The 20,223-nt window shown below is 33.7% G+C and overlaps 1 protein-coding gene across 4 annotated transcripts in view; it reads left to right on the top strand.

Moving 5' to 3' along the window:
• Positions 1-20,223, top strand: part of LOC145687684 (uncharacterized) — a 131,598-nt gene that overhangs the window by 36,216 nt on the left and 75,159 nt on the right. Inside the window, exons 3-6 of one of the 4 annotated variants that reach the window (XM_081761139.1) lie at positions 8,173-8,211; positions 13,412-13,456; positions 17,998-18,042; positions 19,923-19,967. In XM_081761139.1, coding sequence (XP_081617265.1) covers positions 8,173-8,211; positions 13,412-13,456; positions 17,998-18,042; positions 19,923-19,967 — 174 coding nt within the window. The remainder of the gene's footprint in view (positions 1-8,172; positions 8,212-13,411; positions 13,457-17,997; positions 18,043-19,922; positions 19,968-20,223) is intronic. The other 3 variants (XM_081761140.1, XM_081761141.1, XM_081761142.1) reach the window with 3 other exon arrangements.

The raw sequence follows: 20,223 nt of genomic DNA, 5'->3' as shown, positions 1-20,223 counted from the left end.
ATATTCCTGAAAAAGTACTATTTTGAAAAATGTGTTATGCATATTGTACAACATGTATCTAGATATTGTGATGGTTGTCAACATCGTTCGTGGGTGCATACCTGTATTGATAAACAGTTTATTTGTGATCAAATGGACATTGAGTTTCCACCAATTGATATTGCATTAGACCTTAAAAGACTTCAATTGGAATTAAAATTATATGCTAAAGACAAACTAGTGCAAGAAGTTCAAAATACATTGTATCGACAATATCCAGAACCACTATCTGGTATGGATGTATGTGGAGTGTAATAAAATGATCCATTTCAATGAATTGTGTTTTTTTTTTTTTCATTTCAAGTACAACCCATGTTCTGACGTGTACTATTGCACCACAATGTTGCCAGAGGTTTTAGTTCTAAACAGTTCCGGTTCTTTACTAATGAGTGCACAAATTTTAAAAATGTCAAACCAAACTTTGAAACAAAAATTTAGAACAAAAATCTTTGAAACAAAATTTTGAAACGAAAAAAATTCAAACAAAAAATTTCAAACGAAAAAAATTCAAACAAAATTTTGAAGCGAAAAAATTTTCAAACAAAATTTTGAAACAAAAAATTTCAAACAAAAAATTTGGAAACGAAAAATTTCAAACAAAAAAATTTTAAACAAAATTTTCGAACAAAAATTTTCAAACAAAAAATTTCAAACGAAAAAAATTTTCAAACAAAAATTTCAAACGAAAAAATCCCAAACAAAATTTTGAAAATTTTCAAACAAAAACTTTTTAAAACGAAAAATTTCAAACCAAAGTTTCAAACAAAAAAAAATTCAAAAACTTTTTAAATGTTAAAACAAAACTGAATGCAGAAAAAGATTTAAAACTCATCAACCTATCAGATTGCACGAAAGATAGTGATCAACCAATCAGATTGCAGGAAAGATAGTGATCATCCAATCAAATTGCATTAACAATAACTTTGCTAGTGTCAGATTACATCACCTTATGATTAAATTTCAAACTGTTGTAGCATGTATTGCCTTTCGTCTATGAGTCATAAGATTCAATAAGGTTAGCTATCAGATTTCAAATCAATCACCACCAATGATCTTAGACTATGAGCTGTGACTAAAGTTCAATGTATTGTTTCAAATTTCGCACCTTATGTTAAAATTCTGTTTATCACCATTCCCAAATTTAAAGAATACTTCTCTTGATATACCTAAGTCTTAGAGTTAATCATATCATTATATGTTCAATAAGGTCAATAATGTCCGTCAATTGTTTACCTGAGTAGAACCAACTGTTTTCTAGAAGTGTGTGTGTACTCAAACTTAAGAAGTACCACAACAAAGGAAATGAATCCCTGTACACTACCTCATCAAGGACAATCACGTGGTACAACGTCTTGCTTACGTTTATATTTGGCGGGAATAATCAAAACCAATGACGCATTCTCAAATTATCCTACAAAGTTTCAATGTACCAATGTTCTGGACTCCTAATCCCATCATAGGTTAATAACTGATCACGTGATCATACTCATATTTGACAATGATTTACCCAATGAATGAGATACTATCCAATTACCAATTATTGATATGACAATAAGAAATGTACCTCCTCCCAAAATTTAAGATTGGTACGCAAATACACCTGTGTCTTATGAAAAAGTAATAAATCCTGTACTTATTCAATAATAAAGCCGGTCAATAACCTTTAAATTTTGAATATTTGGTCATAAGAGGAACACCAATGGGTCCTAGAAAACGTTTACCGAATTTTGTTATTTGATAATTCCCAAATTTAAAAGGGAACATAAACATATAAAGGTAATAAACCATATAACGTGCTAAATAGGTGTCAATAACCTCCGAAATTTGATTTTTGGTAGTTCTTTACCCATGAAAGGGAATGATGTGGACCATCCAAATTTATAGTGGTACATATTGAAGACCTGTACTATGATACCAAATGCTTATATTAAACAATTTCTAAAACTGAGTGGATGAGTCAACATACCCCTCCCAAATTTTTAAAGGGTGCGTCAATGTACCCATGTCTTATGATAGGAAATGAACCCATATACATGACCATATAACCATATAAGGTAATAGGACCTCATCCAAGGGGATAAATTGAGCCAAAACCAAACACGTGGTTGTACTAAAATTTGGCAATTTTGTACCCCTAAAAGGGAACGAGGTGGACCACCCAAATTTATCATGATACATGTTGAGGCATGTACTATGATACCGAATGCTCAAATTGGAAAATTTCCAAAATTTAAGGGGTTGGCCATGGTACCCCTTCCAAAAATTTAAAGGGTGCATCAATGTACCCATGTCTTATAATAGGAAATGGACCAATATATACATGACCATATAACCATATAAGGTAATAGGACCTCATCCAAGGGGATAAATTGAGCCAAAACCAAACACGTGGTTGTACTAAAATTTGGCAATTGTGTACCCATGAAAGGGAACGAGGTGGACCACCAAAATTTATAGTAATTTATATTAGGGTCCTATACTATAATACCAAACATATAAAAGGGACAATTTCCAAAATTAAAGGGGTGGGTCAAAGTACCCCTCCCGGGTGCACAAATGTACCTATGTCTTATGATAGGAAATGAATCCCCATACGTGACCATATAACGTATAAGGTAATAGGACCTCGTCCAATGGAATAGATTAGGTAAAAAAACGAAACACGTGGTACAACGTATTGCTTACATTTATATTTTGGCAATTTTGTACCCCTAAAAGGGAACGAAATTACATTAATATATATTAGGGTCCTATACTATTATACCGAATGTTTAAATTGGGCAATTTCCAAAATTAAAGGGTGGTCCAAGGTACCCCTCCTGGGGGTGCATTAATATACCCATATCTTATGAAAGGTAATGAACCCCTGTATACGCCCATATAACGATATAGGATAATAACACCTCATCAAAGGTGATAAATTAGGTCAAAAGACCAAACACGTGGTTGTACTAAAATTTGGCAATTGTGTACCCATGAAAGGAAACAAGGTGGACCACCCAAATTTATAGTGATACATACTAGGGCTCTATACTATTATACCAAATGTTTAAATTGGGCAATTTCTAAAATTGAAGGGGTGGGCCAAGGTACCCCTCCCGGGGTGCACCAATATATCCATGTCTTATGAAAGGTAATAGACTCCTGTATACGCTCATATAAACATATAAGGTAATAGGACCTCATCCAAGGGGATAAATTAGGTCAAAACCAAACACGTGGTACTACGTATTGCTTACGTTTATATTTTGGCAATTTGATACCCCTAAAAGGGAACGAGGTGGACCATCCAAATTTATCATAATACATATTAGGGTCCTATACTATAATACCAAATGTTTAAATTGGGCAATTTCCAAAATTTAAGGGGTGGGCCAAGGTACCCCTCCCAAATTTTTCAATGGGTGCATTAATATACCCATGTCTTATGAAAGGTAATGGACCCCTGTATACGCCCATATAACTATATAGGGTAATAACACCTCATCCAAGGGGATAAATTAGGTCAAAAACCTCCGAAATGTGAATTTTTGGCAATTTTTTACCCATAAAAGGGAACGACATTGACCCCCAATACTGATAGAGGTACATACTGTGGTCCTAGGCTACCATACCAAATTTTTAGATTTGGCAATTTCCAAAATTTAAGGGGTGGGCCAAGGTACCCCTCCCAAATTTTTCAATGGGTGCATTAATATACCCATGTCTTATGAAAGGGAATGGACCCCTGTATACGCCCATATAACTATATAGGGTAATAACACCTCATCCAAGGGGATAAATTAGGTCAAAAACCCCCGAAATTTGACTTTTTGGCAATTTTTTACCCATGAAAGGGAACGACATAGACCCCCAATACTGATAGAGGTACATACTATGGTCCTACCCTACCATACCGAATTTTTAGATTTTGCAATTTCCAAAATTTAAGGGGGGTGGTCCTATGTACCCCTGCCAAAATTTAGGGGGTGGGCCATGGTACCCCTGCCAAAATTTAGAGGGGGTGGTCCTATGTATCCCTAGGTCATTGACCCCGGCCAGGGACCATGGGTCCTGAGGCAGGGACCCAGGGGCCAAAAAGTGTCCTAGAGTGCAGCCAATACTACTAAAATGTGTTGACTTTTTTGTTTTACAAAAAATGCTGTCTTAGCCTCGTACATATCATACTAACAGAATAGACAGCGCATTTTCATATGCATATTAAACGAAAAAGGTGGACCTTGTAGAAAAACACAAAATAAATAATGTTAAGATTCGACAAAGCACCAGAGATATGTAGCTTTACTTGAAGCAGGTTGTACTGATATTTTTTCAAAAATATATTATCATAGCCTCATACAGATACTTAGGGAATAGACAGCCCACTTCTATGTACACTCATGTTCAAAACTATTGTCGCATGTCTATAAATATGTTGTTGTAGGAATAAAATTTGATAACGAATTCGCCCTGTATTTCTTATAATGTTGATATGTGCATAATCGGCAAAGACATGTATGTGGCAAATTTCATGTCAAAAGAGCAGTAAATAAGAACAATAGAACGAAAATAGAACTTTCTTGTCCATTTAGAAACATTTTGTTTTAATCATTCTAATTTACGTGCTTATAATTCTTTCCCTATAAAATTTTCCACAAATATACATTTCTCGATTACACACATAGTACCGGTATTAAAAGTATCGTGCAAAATCATTATCAAATTATATTCTTACAAGAAGACAGTTATAGATATGCGACAATCATTTTGGACATGAGTGTACATAAATGAAACCGGGCCTTCGTCGAAGAATAACCGAGTAAAATACCACTTTTGTTAATATTCGAATTGGCACAAGAGATGTGTAGTCTTACTTGAGAAACTGTGTGTGTTGGTAATTTTATTGAAACATGATTACCCTAGTCTCTAAATACTTTTATTAAGAGTCGGCATAGCACTAGATATATATATATAGCTTTACGTGAAGAAAAGTATGTTGATAATTAAAAAAAATACTATCCCAGCCTCGTACCTATACTTAGGAAATATGCAGTTCACTTTTAAATTCATCTTAAATGAAAGAAGGGGTTTTGTAGAAGAATATAAAATGAATAATTTTGTTAAGATTCAATTTGGTACCAGAGATATATGGCTTTATTTGAGGAAAAATGCATTGAGTGTAATTTAGAAAGTTATTGTTCTAGAATCTTATATATGTTACTTAGAGAAAAGACGGAACTCTTTCATATGCATCTTAAACTAAAGAGAACCATAGTAGAAGAATCGAAAATAATAATTCTTCTTAGTTTCGAACTGCATCAAAGATATACAGCTTTATTTGAAAGAAAGTATGTTGATAATTTTTGAGTTGAAAACGAGTTGAATTTTTTTTTTAAATTACTGTTCTATTTTTAGACATATCGTGCTTAGGTAATAGACGGCCCACTTTTGTATCCATATTAAATAAACGAGAAGGAACGATAGAAGGTTTCAAAATGATAATTTTATTAATTTTTCATTTGACACCACTTGTACATCGCTTTATATGAGGAAAAAGTTGTAATATTGATTCGAAGAAAATACTGTTTTTCAAAATTACTGCATGCACGTGTATGACTACTCATGTCCTGTTTCGATTAAGGATTACATTATCTAGGATTTTCGGTTAAGGATTAAAAACTACAATAAGCTTCATAAGCAACTAAGAGTTTATTGAAAATAGTTCTCTTGCATTTGATTTGTTTGAATTTTTGGAATTTTGAGACAGACTGTACCACGATTTACCATAATTTTCTTATTGACTGTCTTTCAATAAATATGTTTCAGTAGTGTTTCGTCACTTATTTCAGAGACAGAAGAGGTAACAGACTTAGAAAAAATAGTATGTTCCACATTATGTCTTAACGCGAAATTTTTACAGCAAACTAGCTGCAGGATTTTAGCACGTGAGTTTTAGCATGTGTTCTATTGTAGGTATTATCCTGAATTATTGGTGATGGTGTATATAGAATCAATTCTTCAAATAGACTTAATTTTTGCAATATTTATGTACAGACACCAACAAAAATAATATGGCTATGACAAAAAAATTGGGCAAAACTTGCACAGAAATCGATCGGTTTACGATTGATTTACAAAGAACGTACTTCTCTATACAATGTAGGAAACTTCACGACGGGAATAAATACTCTCGATACTGACGTCTTCATTAGACCATAATTAATCAACTCATCAATACTGACAGCTATTTCAGTTGGTCAATTCGTTCAGAAATAATGACCAAAATAGCACGTAAGGCGCGTTTGCTTATTTTTGCTGGTGGCTATGCAATTATTATTATTATTATTATTATTATTATTATTATTATTATTATTATTATTATTATTATTATTATTATTATTATTATTATTATTACTTCATTTGTTCGAATATCTCTGGAAGGTATACAGGGTTCGTCCGGGAAGCAGTAGGGCTGATTTTTCCCCGCCAAAACGTGGTGAAGGAGAGGGTTGTTGCTAGGGATGGGCAAAACCGGTTTTTATAAAAACCGAAAACCGGTTTCTATAAAAACCGAAACCCCAAAAACCGACATTTCGGTTTTTCTCCAAAACCGGTTCGGTTTTCACCGAAACTGGTTTCGGTGAAAACTTTTCGAAAACACATAAAACTATTTCTGTGGAAATGGATTCGGTTTCCGGAGAACAACGAAACACCATTCTGGTCAGAAATAGAACAAATTTTGGAAAAAAACCGGAATCGGTTTTGAAGAAAACCGAAACCGGACCAGGTGAAAAACCGAACCGGTTTTGAAGAAAACCGATAACCGGTTTCGGTAAAAAACCGAACCGGTTTTGAAGAAAACCGAAACCGGTTTTTCTAAAAACCGGTTTTTGTGCCCACCACTAGTTGTTACTGCGCTGCTTGTGTGGAGGCTTCTTAGCTAACAGCGCACCAGTCGTCAGTCGTTTCCAAGCCTTCACGGAGTGTAGATCGAGTTTAAGGTGAATCTTTTTCAAGGTGCCTTGTTATCTTCACACTGAATCGTTTGTTAGAGCAGTGTTATGCGGTGAAGTTTTGCGTCAAACTAGGTAAAACTGCAAGTGAGACCGAAGACATGATCAAAGCTTTGAATGACGTACCTCCGCCTCACCGCGCCCGAAAGAATCCCGCATGAGCAAGTCGAAAATAAAATTGATGTTGTTCATCTTGTTTGACTGCAAAGGAGTGGTTCAGTAAGAGTTTGTACCTCCTGGTCAGACTGCGAATGCTGCATTCTACGTGGAAGTGCTTGAAAGACTAAGAAAACGAGTCGTCCACGTCCGTCCAGCAATATCTGGATCGTGGAAGCTTCATCATGACAATGCGCCGAGCCACACCTCCTTTGCTGTCATGGACTTTCTGACCAAACATGGCATCACACAGCTTCCCCAGCCATCCTGCAGACTTCTTCCTCTTTCCCCGATTGAAAAAAAGTCATGAAAGGATTGCATCACGGCTCGGTCCAGGCCATTCAAGAGGCCATAACGAGGGAGCTGAAGAGTATTCCCGTTTCTACATTCGAGGAAATCTTCAGTGATTGGCAGAGTCGAGGGAAACACTGTGCTGAAGCAGAAGAGGAAAACTAAGTAAAACTTCTTTTTCTTTAAGTAAATCAGTCCGGACAAACCCTGTTTATTACTCCTCATTTCAGAAAACAAAGAACTATCTATATATGTATTAACTATCACAAAGAGCAATCATGAGAATTCAGCCTGAGTAAGTATATCCGTAGACATATAAGTCAAGGTTAGGCTTTTTCTCCATCACAATATTGATATTTTCTTACAAGTTCTTTTATTACTACTTGATATATAAGTTGTGGTTAGTAGAACTTGCTACCTATTTGTCCTAAGTACTAATTCTCCTTAGGTAATGTAAGGAGTAAGTTTGTTAATTTCATTTACTTATTAACACAAGAGGTACTGAAAGCTATTACTTGCAAGTTCAAATCTAATATTATATCACAGTGTTTATTTGCGACATTTTTTTTTTTAATAAACTCTGTTTACTCAAAATTTTAACAAGTTAAAAACAAAAGAACTAACTGCTTCAAAATGCTTTCATTTTCACTCTTGAGTCCAATTTGATAATACAACAGAATATTTCTAATTTCAGGGTTTTCCAGCAAGTATCGTGTTTGTACCTGATATGCCAGTAAGTTATATTGTAATTATTCATAGTTGTATGCATGTGCTTGCTAGTGATGGGCAATGGGAATATTCCCGGTGGGAAGGAAGATAAAAAATGGGAATATTCCCGAGTTTTTTTCCCTGGCATATAAATTCTCGGGAAGGAATTTATTTCCATTTCTTTACTTTTATCTTCCAAATTATGAGAACCATACGACTAATTACTTTATTTTCATTTATTATGATTTATTTCTAGTTTTTAAATAATTTGGAGGCTAAAAAAAATTTAAAATTCGTTGCCTGTGTTTTATATAACTAATAATATGATTTTTTAAAGTTCCATTTCCATTTGCACTAAAAAAAGTAGCAAAGTACTAATTTAGAAATCATGAAAAGGGACCATTTTGCAAAGTAATGTAGAAATTATGTAGAAATAGAGATGAAGTACTATTAATAAACCCCGAACCACCGTTACTAATAGACATCGGTCTGTCTCCTCTCTCTGACTCGAATTTCTGAAGACGTACTCGGACTTCTCTTACATGTGAATTAATGCATGGAAATTCCGAAAAATGGGTAGGAGGAAAGGTCCTGTGTGGCAATGTTACGTGCAAAATTTTAAAGATAAGTCAGTATCTTGCAAATATTGTGAACATAAATATTTATGCGCAAATTTTAATAAAATGGTGGGAAATGTGTCTTCTGGCAGTTACCCAACCTAATTTGTTTATAGCATTTAAAAATGTAATATGTTTATAATATCAGTAGTAGGGTCAAGTTTAAAAAATTCACTTACATATAAATTTAAACTGTTTAGCGGTTTAAAAGTATGGGGACTTACTATACCATTTTTTCCACATATTTACTTGCATAGAACATATTGTAAATAAATATACATTTATGCGTAATCTCTAGATATAATAAAATAACATAATACCGTTCAGAATATACATTTTAAAGACTCCTCTGGGGTCAACAGTAATAATATACTGTGATATAAAAATGAATTTAACTTTGAAATCGGAATATAGTAATAGAATGCAATTTTCTTTGTGATTGTACATAATATCCCGGAAAATTCCCATTTTGGGGAATCTTCCCGAGAATATTCCCGAAAAATATCTTCCTGGGAATTTACCCATCACTAGTGCTTGCATACCCATTTTCAATTTGGTGATTTGTGACTTTACAGTTTACTTCTGGTGAGAGAAGTCCCTGGTTTGATCATACACCACGAAAATTTGTGGTAGACAACATTATGTCCATGATTTTTTTCTAGGTTCTCTCGTTTACTCGCACGTTCTCATTCCACCAAATGCTTTCGTAATCGCCCACTTTCATTATCCATCCGTATACTTTAGAAAACAAGGCATAAACGTAGGACATAAAAGTAGAAGTTTTATTTTTCATTCCGTTCATTACCGTTCGCTATTCTCTTTCCTCGGTAAATCGCATGAAGAGACACAGAAGGAATAAAGACCTGGTGCATGGATAAAAAGAACAGTGGCAGGCAAACCGAAATATCGTTGGTAAATTGGATCCATAATTACTCATATACTACCAACCCTTCTCTACATTATTTTTACCGCTTCGTCTCCCGTCCTTTGCTCTGTCTATTTCTCAGAGACTCAGAGACTCAGAGATCGCTGCTCCAGGAGTAAACATGTGATCCGACTTTACAGATCAATCAGTTGGAAATTGGATTTATTTGGTAGATATGTGGGGACACACAACAAATCAAATAGACATATTCAATACAGTATACAAATTCAAAAGTGAAAGAAATGTATCCGCATGTTAAAGATATTCTGTGTGTGTACAATTTGCCATTAGTCTTACATTAATATAAAATTAATCTCAAACTCGAAAATTATAGCATTGTCAACATCAGCAGAAATGTTTTTTTTTCTCTCTTTGTGTCTTGGAATGTCTTACTTTAATAATAGATAGACTGTCCTGTAGATGATATTTCTTAATGAAATCTTCGATTTTAACGTCCCATGATTATGACCGTTACACTAAAGGAGGTGATGACTAAGACAAATGAATGATGATGGAAGAATTGGTGAAATGAGAAAACGGGAGGAAACGGGAGTAACGCGAGAAAACCCACGAGCACGATGTTGTCCACTACAAACTTACTTGGCCGGGGGTCGAACCAGAAAACTCTCAAACCAGAGGTAAGCATTCTTCCACTGAGCCACCATGCTCCTATGGCGTTTTTTTAATTCGATTTTATTCTAAGGAATTGCAGTATAACAATATTACACAGTGAGACTTGTAGTAAACATAGTAAGAGTTACTCAATTGGCTACAAACATGCATAGTACAGTAATATAAATCTGGGTGAAGTATTTTTTTTAATGTTGGAATTAAAACTTTGACATCATTTTTTCAATTGAAAGTACATGAACCTCTGTTTTCTACTATATAGATTTATGTTTACTTTTTCCAAGAAAAAAATAAATTGTAAACTCTCCCTTTCTTTTTCTCTGATACATTTCCTTACCAATTTAATCCTGAAATAAGTACGTGAGCAGTGAAATATTTGACATTGAAGATCGCAAAAATTTGTCATATACTTGTTTTAGGTTTCAGTGACTCATCCAATGACTTGAAAAGTCTTTAGTAAATTTAACTTTCGTTATTCTCTTTGCTATCTCACTGCACGATTTTTGAAAGCAATAAAGGTTCATTTAAATGTACAGTACTCTTATTATTTTATTCACAGTAATTCGCAGGAATACAGTATATAATAATTTTTATCTCTATAGAACAAGGCGGTTTAGTTCACTAGTTGGTGACCGCTTAACTGAAAGTTCTCCACCGGCTCAGGAGTCGAACTGAGGATAGAATTTTCCAAAAAAAAAAAAGAAGAAGAAGAAGAAGTTTAACATGCATCATTAGTATTATTACGACACCCCATATTGGTTCTTATACAAGAAATGACAATTAAGCGAGGCGGTTGCTGAAAAGAGGATAAAAGACTAACTTTTGGAAAGCCAAAATCGAGTCAAAATGACCAGACACTCACAAATATTATTTTATTACGAGAAATATTACTCAAACGTAAGATTACTCGATTTTGGCCTTCTATCCGGCCATTTCAATCTTGCCCTTTTGTTTGATCTAAATGATCTTGGTGTTCGTGTGGTTAATGATACGGGATCTTCATATCGACTTATGAAAAAAAAAATAACGAAAGAGAGAAAAGACCGTTTAAAGAGGTGGTCGTTGAATAGGAGCTCAAAACACGTGTAAGCTTTCAGGCATTAATGGCATTTCCTGAAAAATAAAATGGATAAAATAGGTAGTCACTGAGATAAGTTTCATAGTAGTTTTATTTTGCTAATTCACTCACAGAATAAGATATTTCGTACCACAGTTATGCTTGGTGGACTTGACCTCTTGCTTCTTTCCACTGATAGGTTTTCTGTTATGAACAATAATATCAACGAATGAACTCGCTATATGGTCAGGACAGAAACGCATCCTGTAAATTGACTGGTAATAACATGTACTTAATCACACTATAACTTTAAGTTATGCAACAATTCTTACACCTATAGTTCTATGCTATCATACCCTCTCTATTCTCTATCCCGTTAGCTTTTTCTTCCTCTATTAAAAAGTCATACTTTTAATAAAATAAACGTTTTTGGTTTAAGAATCTTCATGCCTAATACGACAAAGAATCTTGACTACTATATAGCGTAGAATACATAGATTTTAATGGAATATCTTTCATACAGGACCAGACAGGTAGGTATCTTCATCTCCGCCCAATTAGTTAAAATATTATTACCGGAAAATGATGATATATTTTCGAAAATATCTCCAGAGTTAGTGGGTCATAACACATGTATTTTGTATTATTCGAACTCCTGTTTTATGATAAAGAAAATGATGTACGAATCATGAGCCTAACTCTATTAGGATAGAAGCACTAGATTGGCGCAAAAGCGTTGAAAGTTAACAAATGCGTAAAACTCGATTTCCTATAGAAATCAAATTTCTAAAAAAAATAGTGAATAGAAATAGAAAAAATAGTAATAGAAAAATATGAATGAGGAAACTCAAGAAAATCTTACTCAGAATAGCTGGCCTAAAAAAATGTTTTACACTTTTCCGACCGAGTGTCCCCACCGGAAGTTTATAGTAAACTCATGATATACATAACATAGTCTGGGTTCTGGCTGGTCCCCACAGTTGTTACCTTCTAGATCCCCCACTGTCTCTGTCCCTTCATTTTCTGCTTTTCAGAACCTGTATAGACAAAAGTTATCGTTTAGTGTTAAAACAACATTGTGAAAGACAACATTTACGGATTTAAAAAGATATATTGTTTTAACACTAAATGATAGCCCAATCCATTCGCAATCCGAAAAATTATAAAAGATAATAGTTAAATACTGACTGACGTTGTTTCAACAAATGCTGATTCATTATAAGCATCCATTTTTTTTAATTCTTGGTAATTTTAATAAAGTATCAAATTAGAAAGTCTATTAGTATCCCTCTTTTTCATCTTTATTTATTTATTTTTAATTTTTGCTAAAAATCTTAATTTTACAAATATTTTTTTAGTTGTTAGAATACATTATTTATTCATACTAAATATGGATTAGAAGACATTTCCGTAACGTAGCACTTTTTAGTACAATCTCCATAACGTGGTAAAATATCATTCCATTTGGAGTTATTTGAAAATATTTTTTTTAATTTACAGTTATTAATACATTAGCGACATTCAACGGTTTAAAACGTCTGATAACGAATTTATAATTTGTGGGTTTTTTCTTATTGTCTGTTCAAATTTAACATTCCATGCATTTACACTAAATAAGAATATAATAATTAAAACATAGAAATTCTTCTGAACAATTATGGGGTTCCTTATATGAGATAGATCTCTTCAAATTCTTTACCGGTGAGTAACGTATACAAAATGGCTGAAACGTTCCCCCGTTGAACGGTGATACTGGTCCATTAAATCAGGAATGATGTAGATCGTTTATCTCCCAATATAAGTGTTATGGGCGGCCGATTTCATTCATGAAATTAGCTCCTTCTTGACCCCAAGTACCTCTTGACTCTATGACAATCAAAACACACCAATATTTATCATGGAGATTAATCTTAGACTTTACAAATCTTAGTCTTAATTTAATTCTAATATTATTGAATCTATCATAACGTTATATAAAAGTATTTTCTCGTTTTAGAATCAGCAGCCCCCACATGATCACCCACTAGATTTCCCGACGGAGGTAACGTATTAAAACAACTATTATTATTTATTTACTTAAGTCATTTCTTTAACAATTATAAATATATATAATTTTGTACTTGTTGATTTTAAATTTTGTTCTACATTACCATTCAATCATCGAACAAGAGAAGAGGTGAAACCCTGTAAAGAATTTAAAGGAACATTTTAGAAAAAGTATAACGTCTTTAGAAGACAATTGTTTATTTTTTTTACTGACCACAATTAAACATTACGCTTGATAAAACATTGCTTTATGTAACAGTGTAATTGTGACGTTTTTGATGTGTGGTTTTTATCTCCTTCCTCGTCCAACATCATCTCTTTCATGACCCTAGCGATACACATAATATGATATATTTGTCTCTTTGAAAATTATTGAAAAAAGTATGCATAAAAATGCATTATTTACATGTGTGAAGAGAGAACGTTTGTAAGTAAGTTCAATGTTCAATTTTCCGAAACATACATATATTTTTTACGTGTTAGTGGATGATCTAACAATTAAAATAGTATTTTTCACCTACTTTAATCTATCAGTATGTACTTAATTTATGTATAATTTCCCTTTCTCCGTCTCTGAATATATGACTCACGTTTTACGACAGAACAACATATTAGGTCTTTCTTCCTCTATTAAAAGGCATATTTTTTTTTAATAAAAGAGACGCTTTTGGTTCAAGAATCGTCATACCTAACACGACAATTAAATTTTGACTAATATATAGCATAGAATACGTAAATTTTAGTGGAGTATCTTTCATACAGGTACCAGACTCAAAGTACCTTCAAGTGTGTTCAATTAGTTAAAATACCATTTAACGGAAAATGATGATACATTTTCTCAAATATCTCCCGAGTTAGTGGGTCATAACACATGTTTTTTTGTATTATTTGAATTCCAGTTTTATGATAAAGAAAATGATGTACGAATCATGAGCCTAAGTCTATTAGGATAGAAGCAGGAGATTGGCGCAAAAGCTTTGAAAGTTAACAAATGCGTGAAATTCGATTTCCTATATTTAGAAATCAAATTTCTAAAAAAAATAGTGAATAGAAATAGAAAAATAGTAATAGAAATATATGAATGAAGAAACTCAAGAAAATCTCACTCAGAATAGCTGGCCTAAAAAAATGTTTTACACATTTTCGACCGATTGCCCCCACCGGAAGTTTATAGTAAACTCATGATATACATAACATAGTCTGGGTTCTGGCTGGTCCCCACAGTTGTTACCTTCTAGATCCCCCACTGTCTCTGTCCCTTCATTTTCTGCTTTTCAGAACCTGTATAGTAGGGTGGGTCGAAAAACCTTTTTTTTTCGGAATTTCAATTGGCCGGGTCGCGGAAAAGTTACCTCGTGTTAGTGGTAGTCGACACACAAAATTTGGATCTTTTTGGGCAACCCCTTCCTATGCCTCATGGGACTTGAATATTCTTATAGCTGCGGTTATGCAATCTGCAAGACACGGTGAAGAAAATTGTGCTGCACAGCTATTTTTGTTTTAATGTTCGACTAGCTGGGTTGCGGAAAAGTTGCCTCATGCTTCTGGTAGTCTACACAGAAAATTTTGATTTTTTTTTTTTTTGGTCATCCCCTTTCTTTGCCTCATGGGACTTGAATATTGTATAGCTGCAGGTATGCAACCCGCACAACACTAAGAAGAAAATTGTGCTGGACATCTATAACCTTTAGCTGTTTTTCACACTGAAGCATTCTGAAGGTGAATATAAAACGCAAGTAAAAGTGGGATACAATATTGTTGCTAGGTGGTTAAAAATTATAATCAATTAGACGAAAAATTGTATTTTTGTTTCAATTCATGTTCTCCATATATAGCGTGAAAAAAATGTTGTCCACCCTTAATTTGCAGCTTTCTTCATGTATATCGTGAACAATTTCTTTTAGACCTGTCTATATTATAAAGAAAATTTTAAACAAGTAATCTCATATCAAGTAATTTGGAAATAGGCTGTGATATAATAAAATTATACTTTTATCTACAACGTTGTACACGACTATAATAATAATACGTAAAGCATTCTTATAATAAGTCGGAAACATTATAATTCTATACACAGTCCAGCGGCCTGTGTGTTTCGGCGCCGGCCTGACCTGACAAAGTGGTATTAAAAGATTTGAGTAATGTTAGCAATACCTTTTGGACATTTGTAGATCTGTTTCAGAAGGTTTGTGTCCGCCAGATCTTCTGAAGGAAAAACCTGGACAAATTGTCATGTCCCAGTTGTTGATTACAGCTTCTCGTATTCTCCGATTATATATTTGCCCGAATATCCCGAAGAAGAATTTCGTTGGCTTGCACAGCATGTCAGCAAGTTTGGTTTGAAATTAAGCGAAATTCTTCTCTCTGTCACCAACGGGATGCGACACTTGTGGCTACTCGCTTGATCTGCATCCTTTCTTCCAGAGGAATTAAGAAGAATCCTGTATATTGTGATTAGCTGCAGCGCTTACTTTGCCCATCCTGAAAACTTGTTGTTGGCAATGATCACCAACAGGAACCAGAACATCCAAGTTTTAGGATTGAGAAGAATATAAAAAGTATCGACAAAGAAAAATATAAGACTACATGAATTTGTTCCAAAAGTAAACTTAGACGCAAGTAAATATCACAAGATGATCGATTGTTTCTCAACGGACATCATCAACCACCATTAACAAGAGAATTTTCTTCGAGCCAGGTAGAAGAAAATATTATAACGATGGCTACAGCTTCTAAGCAAATTAGATGTTTTTCGTGCCATGCGCAATCGGTGGAGAGGATGATAAAACTAGTTACAGAAGCGTCAGTGTTAGTGTGTGGAGCGGATCGAAGAGAAAGCTTTATTATGACAAAATTAGAGTCTCGAAGAAAGAATGCAAAAATTGAACTCAAGCCAAAAAACGGAAGCAAGTGGGTTGGCGGGTGGAACTCGATTTGCAGCCACCTCCTCGTGGTTGATTCTGGCGAGTCTCTAAGTGTATGTGCCAAGACGAACTAAGAGATGGAAGGGAAGGTTTATCAACAATTTTTCATGACCTATATTCATTATGTGTTTTGAAAACATCAATACAATTTCTTCATCTAATTGATTATAATTTTTAACCACATATCACTCATTTTTATCTTGCGTTTTATATTCAGCCTCAGAATGCTTCAGTGTGAACAAGAACCAAAGGTTATAGATGTGCAGCACAATTTTCTTCGTAGTGTCGTGCGGGTTGCATATCAGCAGCTATAAAATATACAAGTCCCGTGAGCAAAGGAAGGGGATGACCAAAAAATTCAAAATTTTCTGTGTACACTACCACTAACACGAGGCAACATTTCCGCAACTCAGCCAATTGAAATTTAAAAAAAAAAATAGCTTTGCAGCACAATTTTCTTCGCCGTGTCATACAAGTTGCATATCCACAGCTATAAAAATATTCAAGTCCCATGAGGCAAAGCACGGGGTTGACCAAAAAAGTCCAAATTTTGTGTGTTGACTAACACTAACACGAGACAACTTTTCCGCAATCCGGCCAATCGAAATTTAAAAAAAAAAAAAAAAAAAAGGTTTTTCGGCCCACCGTACTGTATAGACAAGAGTTATCGTTTAGTGTTAAAACAACATTCTGAAAGACAACATTTACGGATAAGAAAAGATATATTGTTTTAACACTAAATGATAGCCCTATCCATACGCAATCCGAAAAGTTATAAAAGATAATAGCTAAATACTAACTGACGGTGTTTTAACTAATGCTGATTCATTTAAAGCATCCATTATTTTTTTTTAATTCTAGGTAATTTTAATAAAGTATCAAATTAAGAAGTCTATTAGTATCCCTCTTTTTCATCTTTATTTATTTATTTTTAATTTTTGCTAAAAATCTTAATTTTACAAATCTTCTTTTTAATTGTTAGAATATATTATTTATTCATACTAAATATGGATTAGAAGACATTTCCGTAACGTAGCACTTTTTAGTAAAATCTCCATAATGTGGTAAAATATCATTCCATTTGGAGTTATTTAAAAATAAAAATGTGTTTAAATTTACAGTTAATACATTAGTGACATACAACGATTTAAAATGTTTGATAACGAATTTATAATTAGTGTTTTTTTTCTTATTGTCCGTTCAAATTTAACATTCCATGCATTTACACTAAATAAGAATATAATAATTAAAACAGAAATTCTTCTGAACAATTATGGGGTTCCTTATATGAGATAGATCTCCTCAAATGCTTTACCGGTGGGTAACGTACACAAAATGGCTGAAACGTTCTCCCGTTGAACGGTGATACTGATCCAATGAATCAGGAATGATGTAGATCGTTTATCTCCCAATATAAGTGTTATGGGCGGCCGATTTCATTCATGAAATTAGCTCCTTCTTGACCCCAAGTACCTCTTGACTCTATGACAATCGAAACGAACCAATATTTATCAAGGAGATTAATCTTTGTCTTTACCAATCTTAGTCTTAATTTAATTCTGATGTTATTGAAGCTATCATAACGTTATATAAGGGTATTTTTTCGTTTTAGAATCAGCAGCCCCGACATGATCACCCACTAGATTTCCCGATGGAGGTAACGTATTAAAACAACTGTTATTTTTTTATTTAAGTAATTTCTATAATAATTATAAATATATATAATTTTGTACTTGTTGATTTTAAATTTTGTTCTACATTACCATTCAATCATCGGACAAGAGAAGAGGTGAAACCACTGTAAAGAATTTAAAGGAACATTTTAGAAAAAGTATAACGTCTTTAGAACGTCTTTATAACGTTTATTTTTTTTTTTTACTCACCACAATTAAACATTACACTTGATAAAACACTGCTTTATGTAACAGTTTAATTGTGACATTATTGATGTGTGGTTTTATCTCCTTCCTCGTCCAATACCCTTTGTTTTCATCCATTACTAGAGAAATCTAATTTATAATCAAAATTCTTTTTTAGAATGCTTTTTTGAAAAAATTCTAGTTTCACACAAACTGGTTTAAATGCTTAATCTGCTTTAAATTTAAAACGAAACTGAACTTGAGGTTACTTTGTTAATTTTTAACATAATTTAATTAAAACCAGAAGAAAAGTTTATCAAAGTGGCAGTTAACGTAGAAATATTCATTTATTTAAGGTTTCGAGAAGCTTTATAGAAGATATGTAGCCCTATTTGTAAGTGAGATTGCAGTATGTGTAAGTGTAGACGATTATAGGCTCCCAAAATTGTGGATGCATTTTGAACTGTGGAATGAAATTTGCTTTGAACTATGTTTCTTTCGACTTTCATAATAGTTGTATATGATTTTTTTCCATAATTACGTTTAGAACTTTTAGTTGTGTCGAGGATGAATATGGTGACATATATTTTCATCCTTCTCATACATAAAAAGTCTTTGTTACCTCCTCCATTGTTTCTGAGCTGTTGTAAACAAACTTCTGTAACACTATGTGTACATGGTGGTCACCTTTGGTGTTAGACATACGATTGATTTTTCGTAGAGTCACATGTGGTGCTGGTTGAATATTTTTGCAAGCCCTAAATCTGGACGACAAATTGAAACAAGTTCCCTTCTGCAAGAGTGCGTAAACTGTAATATAAGCCGATGGACTAATGGAATAATTAGTGTTTAGTGCTTTCAGTCCATTCCAACATTAATGAAATCTGCAGGTAAAAATAATGCACACTGCCTTTCACCGGACCTTAATACGACATTTCCTTCTTGAGTTACGGCCATTTTTCTACCGTTGCGACAAATTGACGGCGGCCCCTATCTCCAAAACGACGCATTTCCAGACACTCGTTCCTATCTTTAAATTGCTTCTTTTGGCATCATCTTTCGTTCCTTTGAGTTTTGCACAGCATCACGGAAACATCCTATGTATATATATTGCCCTTTCGTTTTCAATAAGCAAACAGTTAGGTGTTTTTCATATCTGTACAGGTTAAGAAATGGCTTATGTTGCAGCTGGAACAGGATATGCCAGGTTTCGTCTACCAACAGAATAAAGCATCTCCCTATTTTCACGAAAAAAGTAAGAAGTTAATAGGGTATTACCAAACAGATTAATTCACCGTTGTTTTAGAACCGATTGTGAATTTCTTCTTCGGTTTTCACATTCAATGGACATTTTGCTCTGTGATTTCATTTTTCTCTGCGGTGTTTTAAAGATAGAACCTACAAGCCCCCATGCCATTCGCCATTCATAATCTGAGTTAGCATCACGTAAATTATTGTACCAGTCGATCTTCTTGCAACATGTAACAGGAATTTATTTACAGGCTCAATATGTATCGGAAGTCTGAGTAACAAAGTTATCTTACATTGAGCCTCTCTGATGTGCAATTCTATGTTAACATTGTGAAGTAAAACTTTTTTTAGTTTTCCTCTTTATTGACAGTGCTGTTGCGTATCTCTAAGTGTCAATGGGTTCTAAACTGGAAACATCTCGTTTCAGATACATATGGATGCTCGTCCCTATCCTTACATTGAATTTCCACAGGTAATACATTAAAAAAACACATTTTAACTACAGTTATTGGTCTAGGTTTGTGGTTCTCAATATTCTTTTACATTCTACATCTATGAAACACGTATGCGTGGGACTGAATTGCTAGTAGAACAATCAATATTATCTGTATATTTTACTATATGATTTGTGGGTCATTTCACTTAAGATCGACCAATTTGCAAAGGTCTTTTCCGTAAACATCGTTGATTTACATGAAGTTATACACATAAGTTGGGTATTATCAAGA

This window comes from Thermobia domestica, chromosome 6, assembly GCF_964235325.1.
Source record: "Thermobia domestica chromosome 6, izTheDome1.hap1.1, whole genome shotgun sequence".
In the NCBI taxonomy this organism is placed as follows: Eukaryota; Metazoa; Arthropoda; class Insecta; order Zygentoma; family Lepismatidae; genus Thermobia; species Thermobia domestica.
The sequence above is the reverse complement of the archived record's forward strand: the minus strand, read 5'-3'. Positions and strand labels throughout refer to the sequence as shown.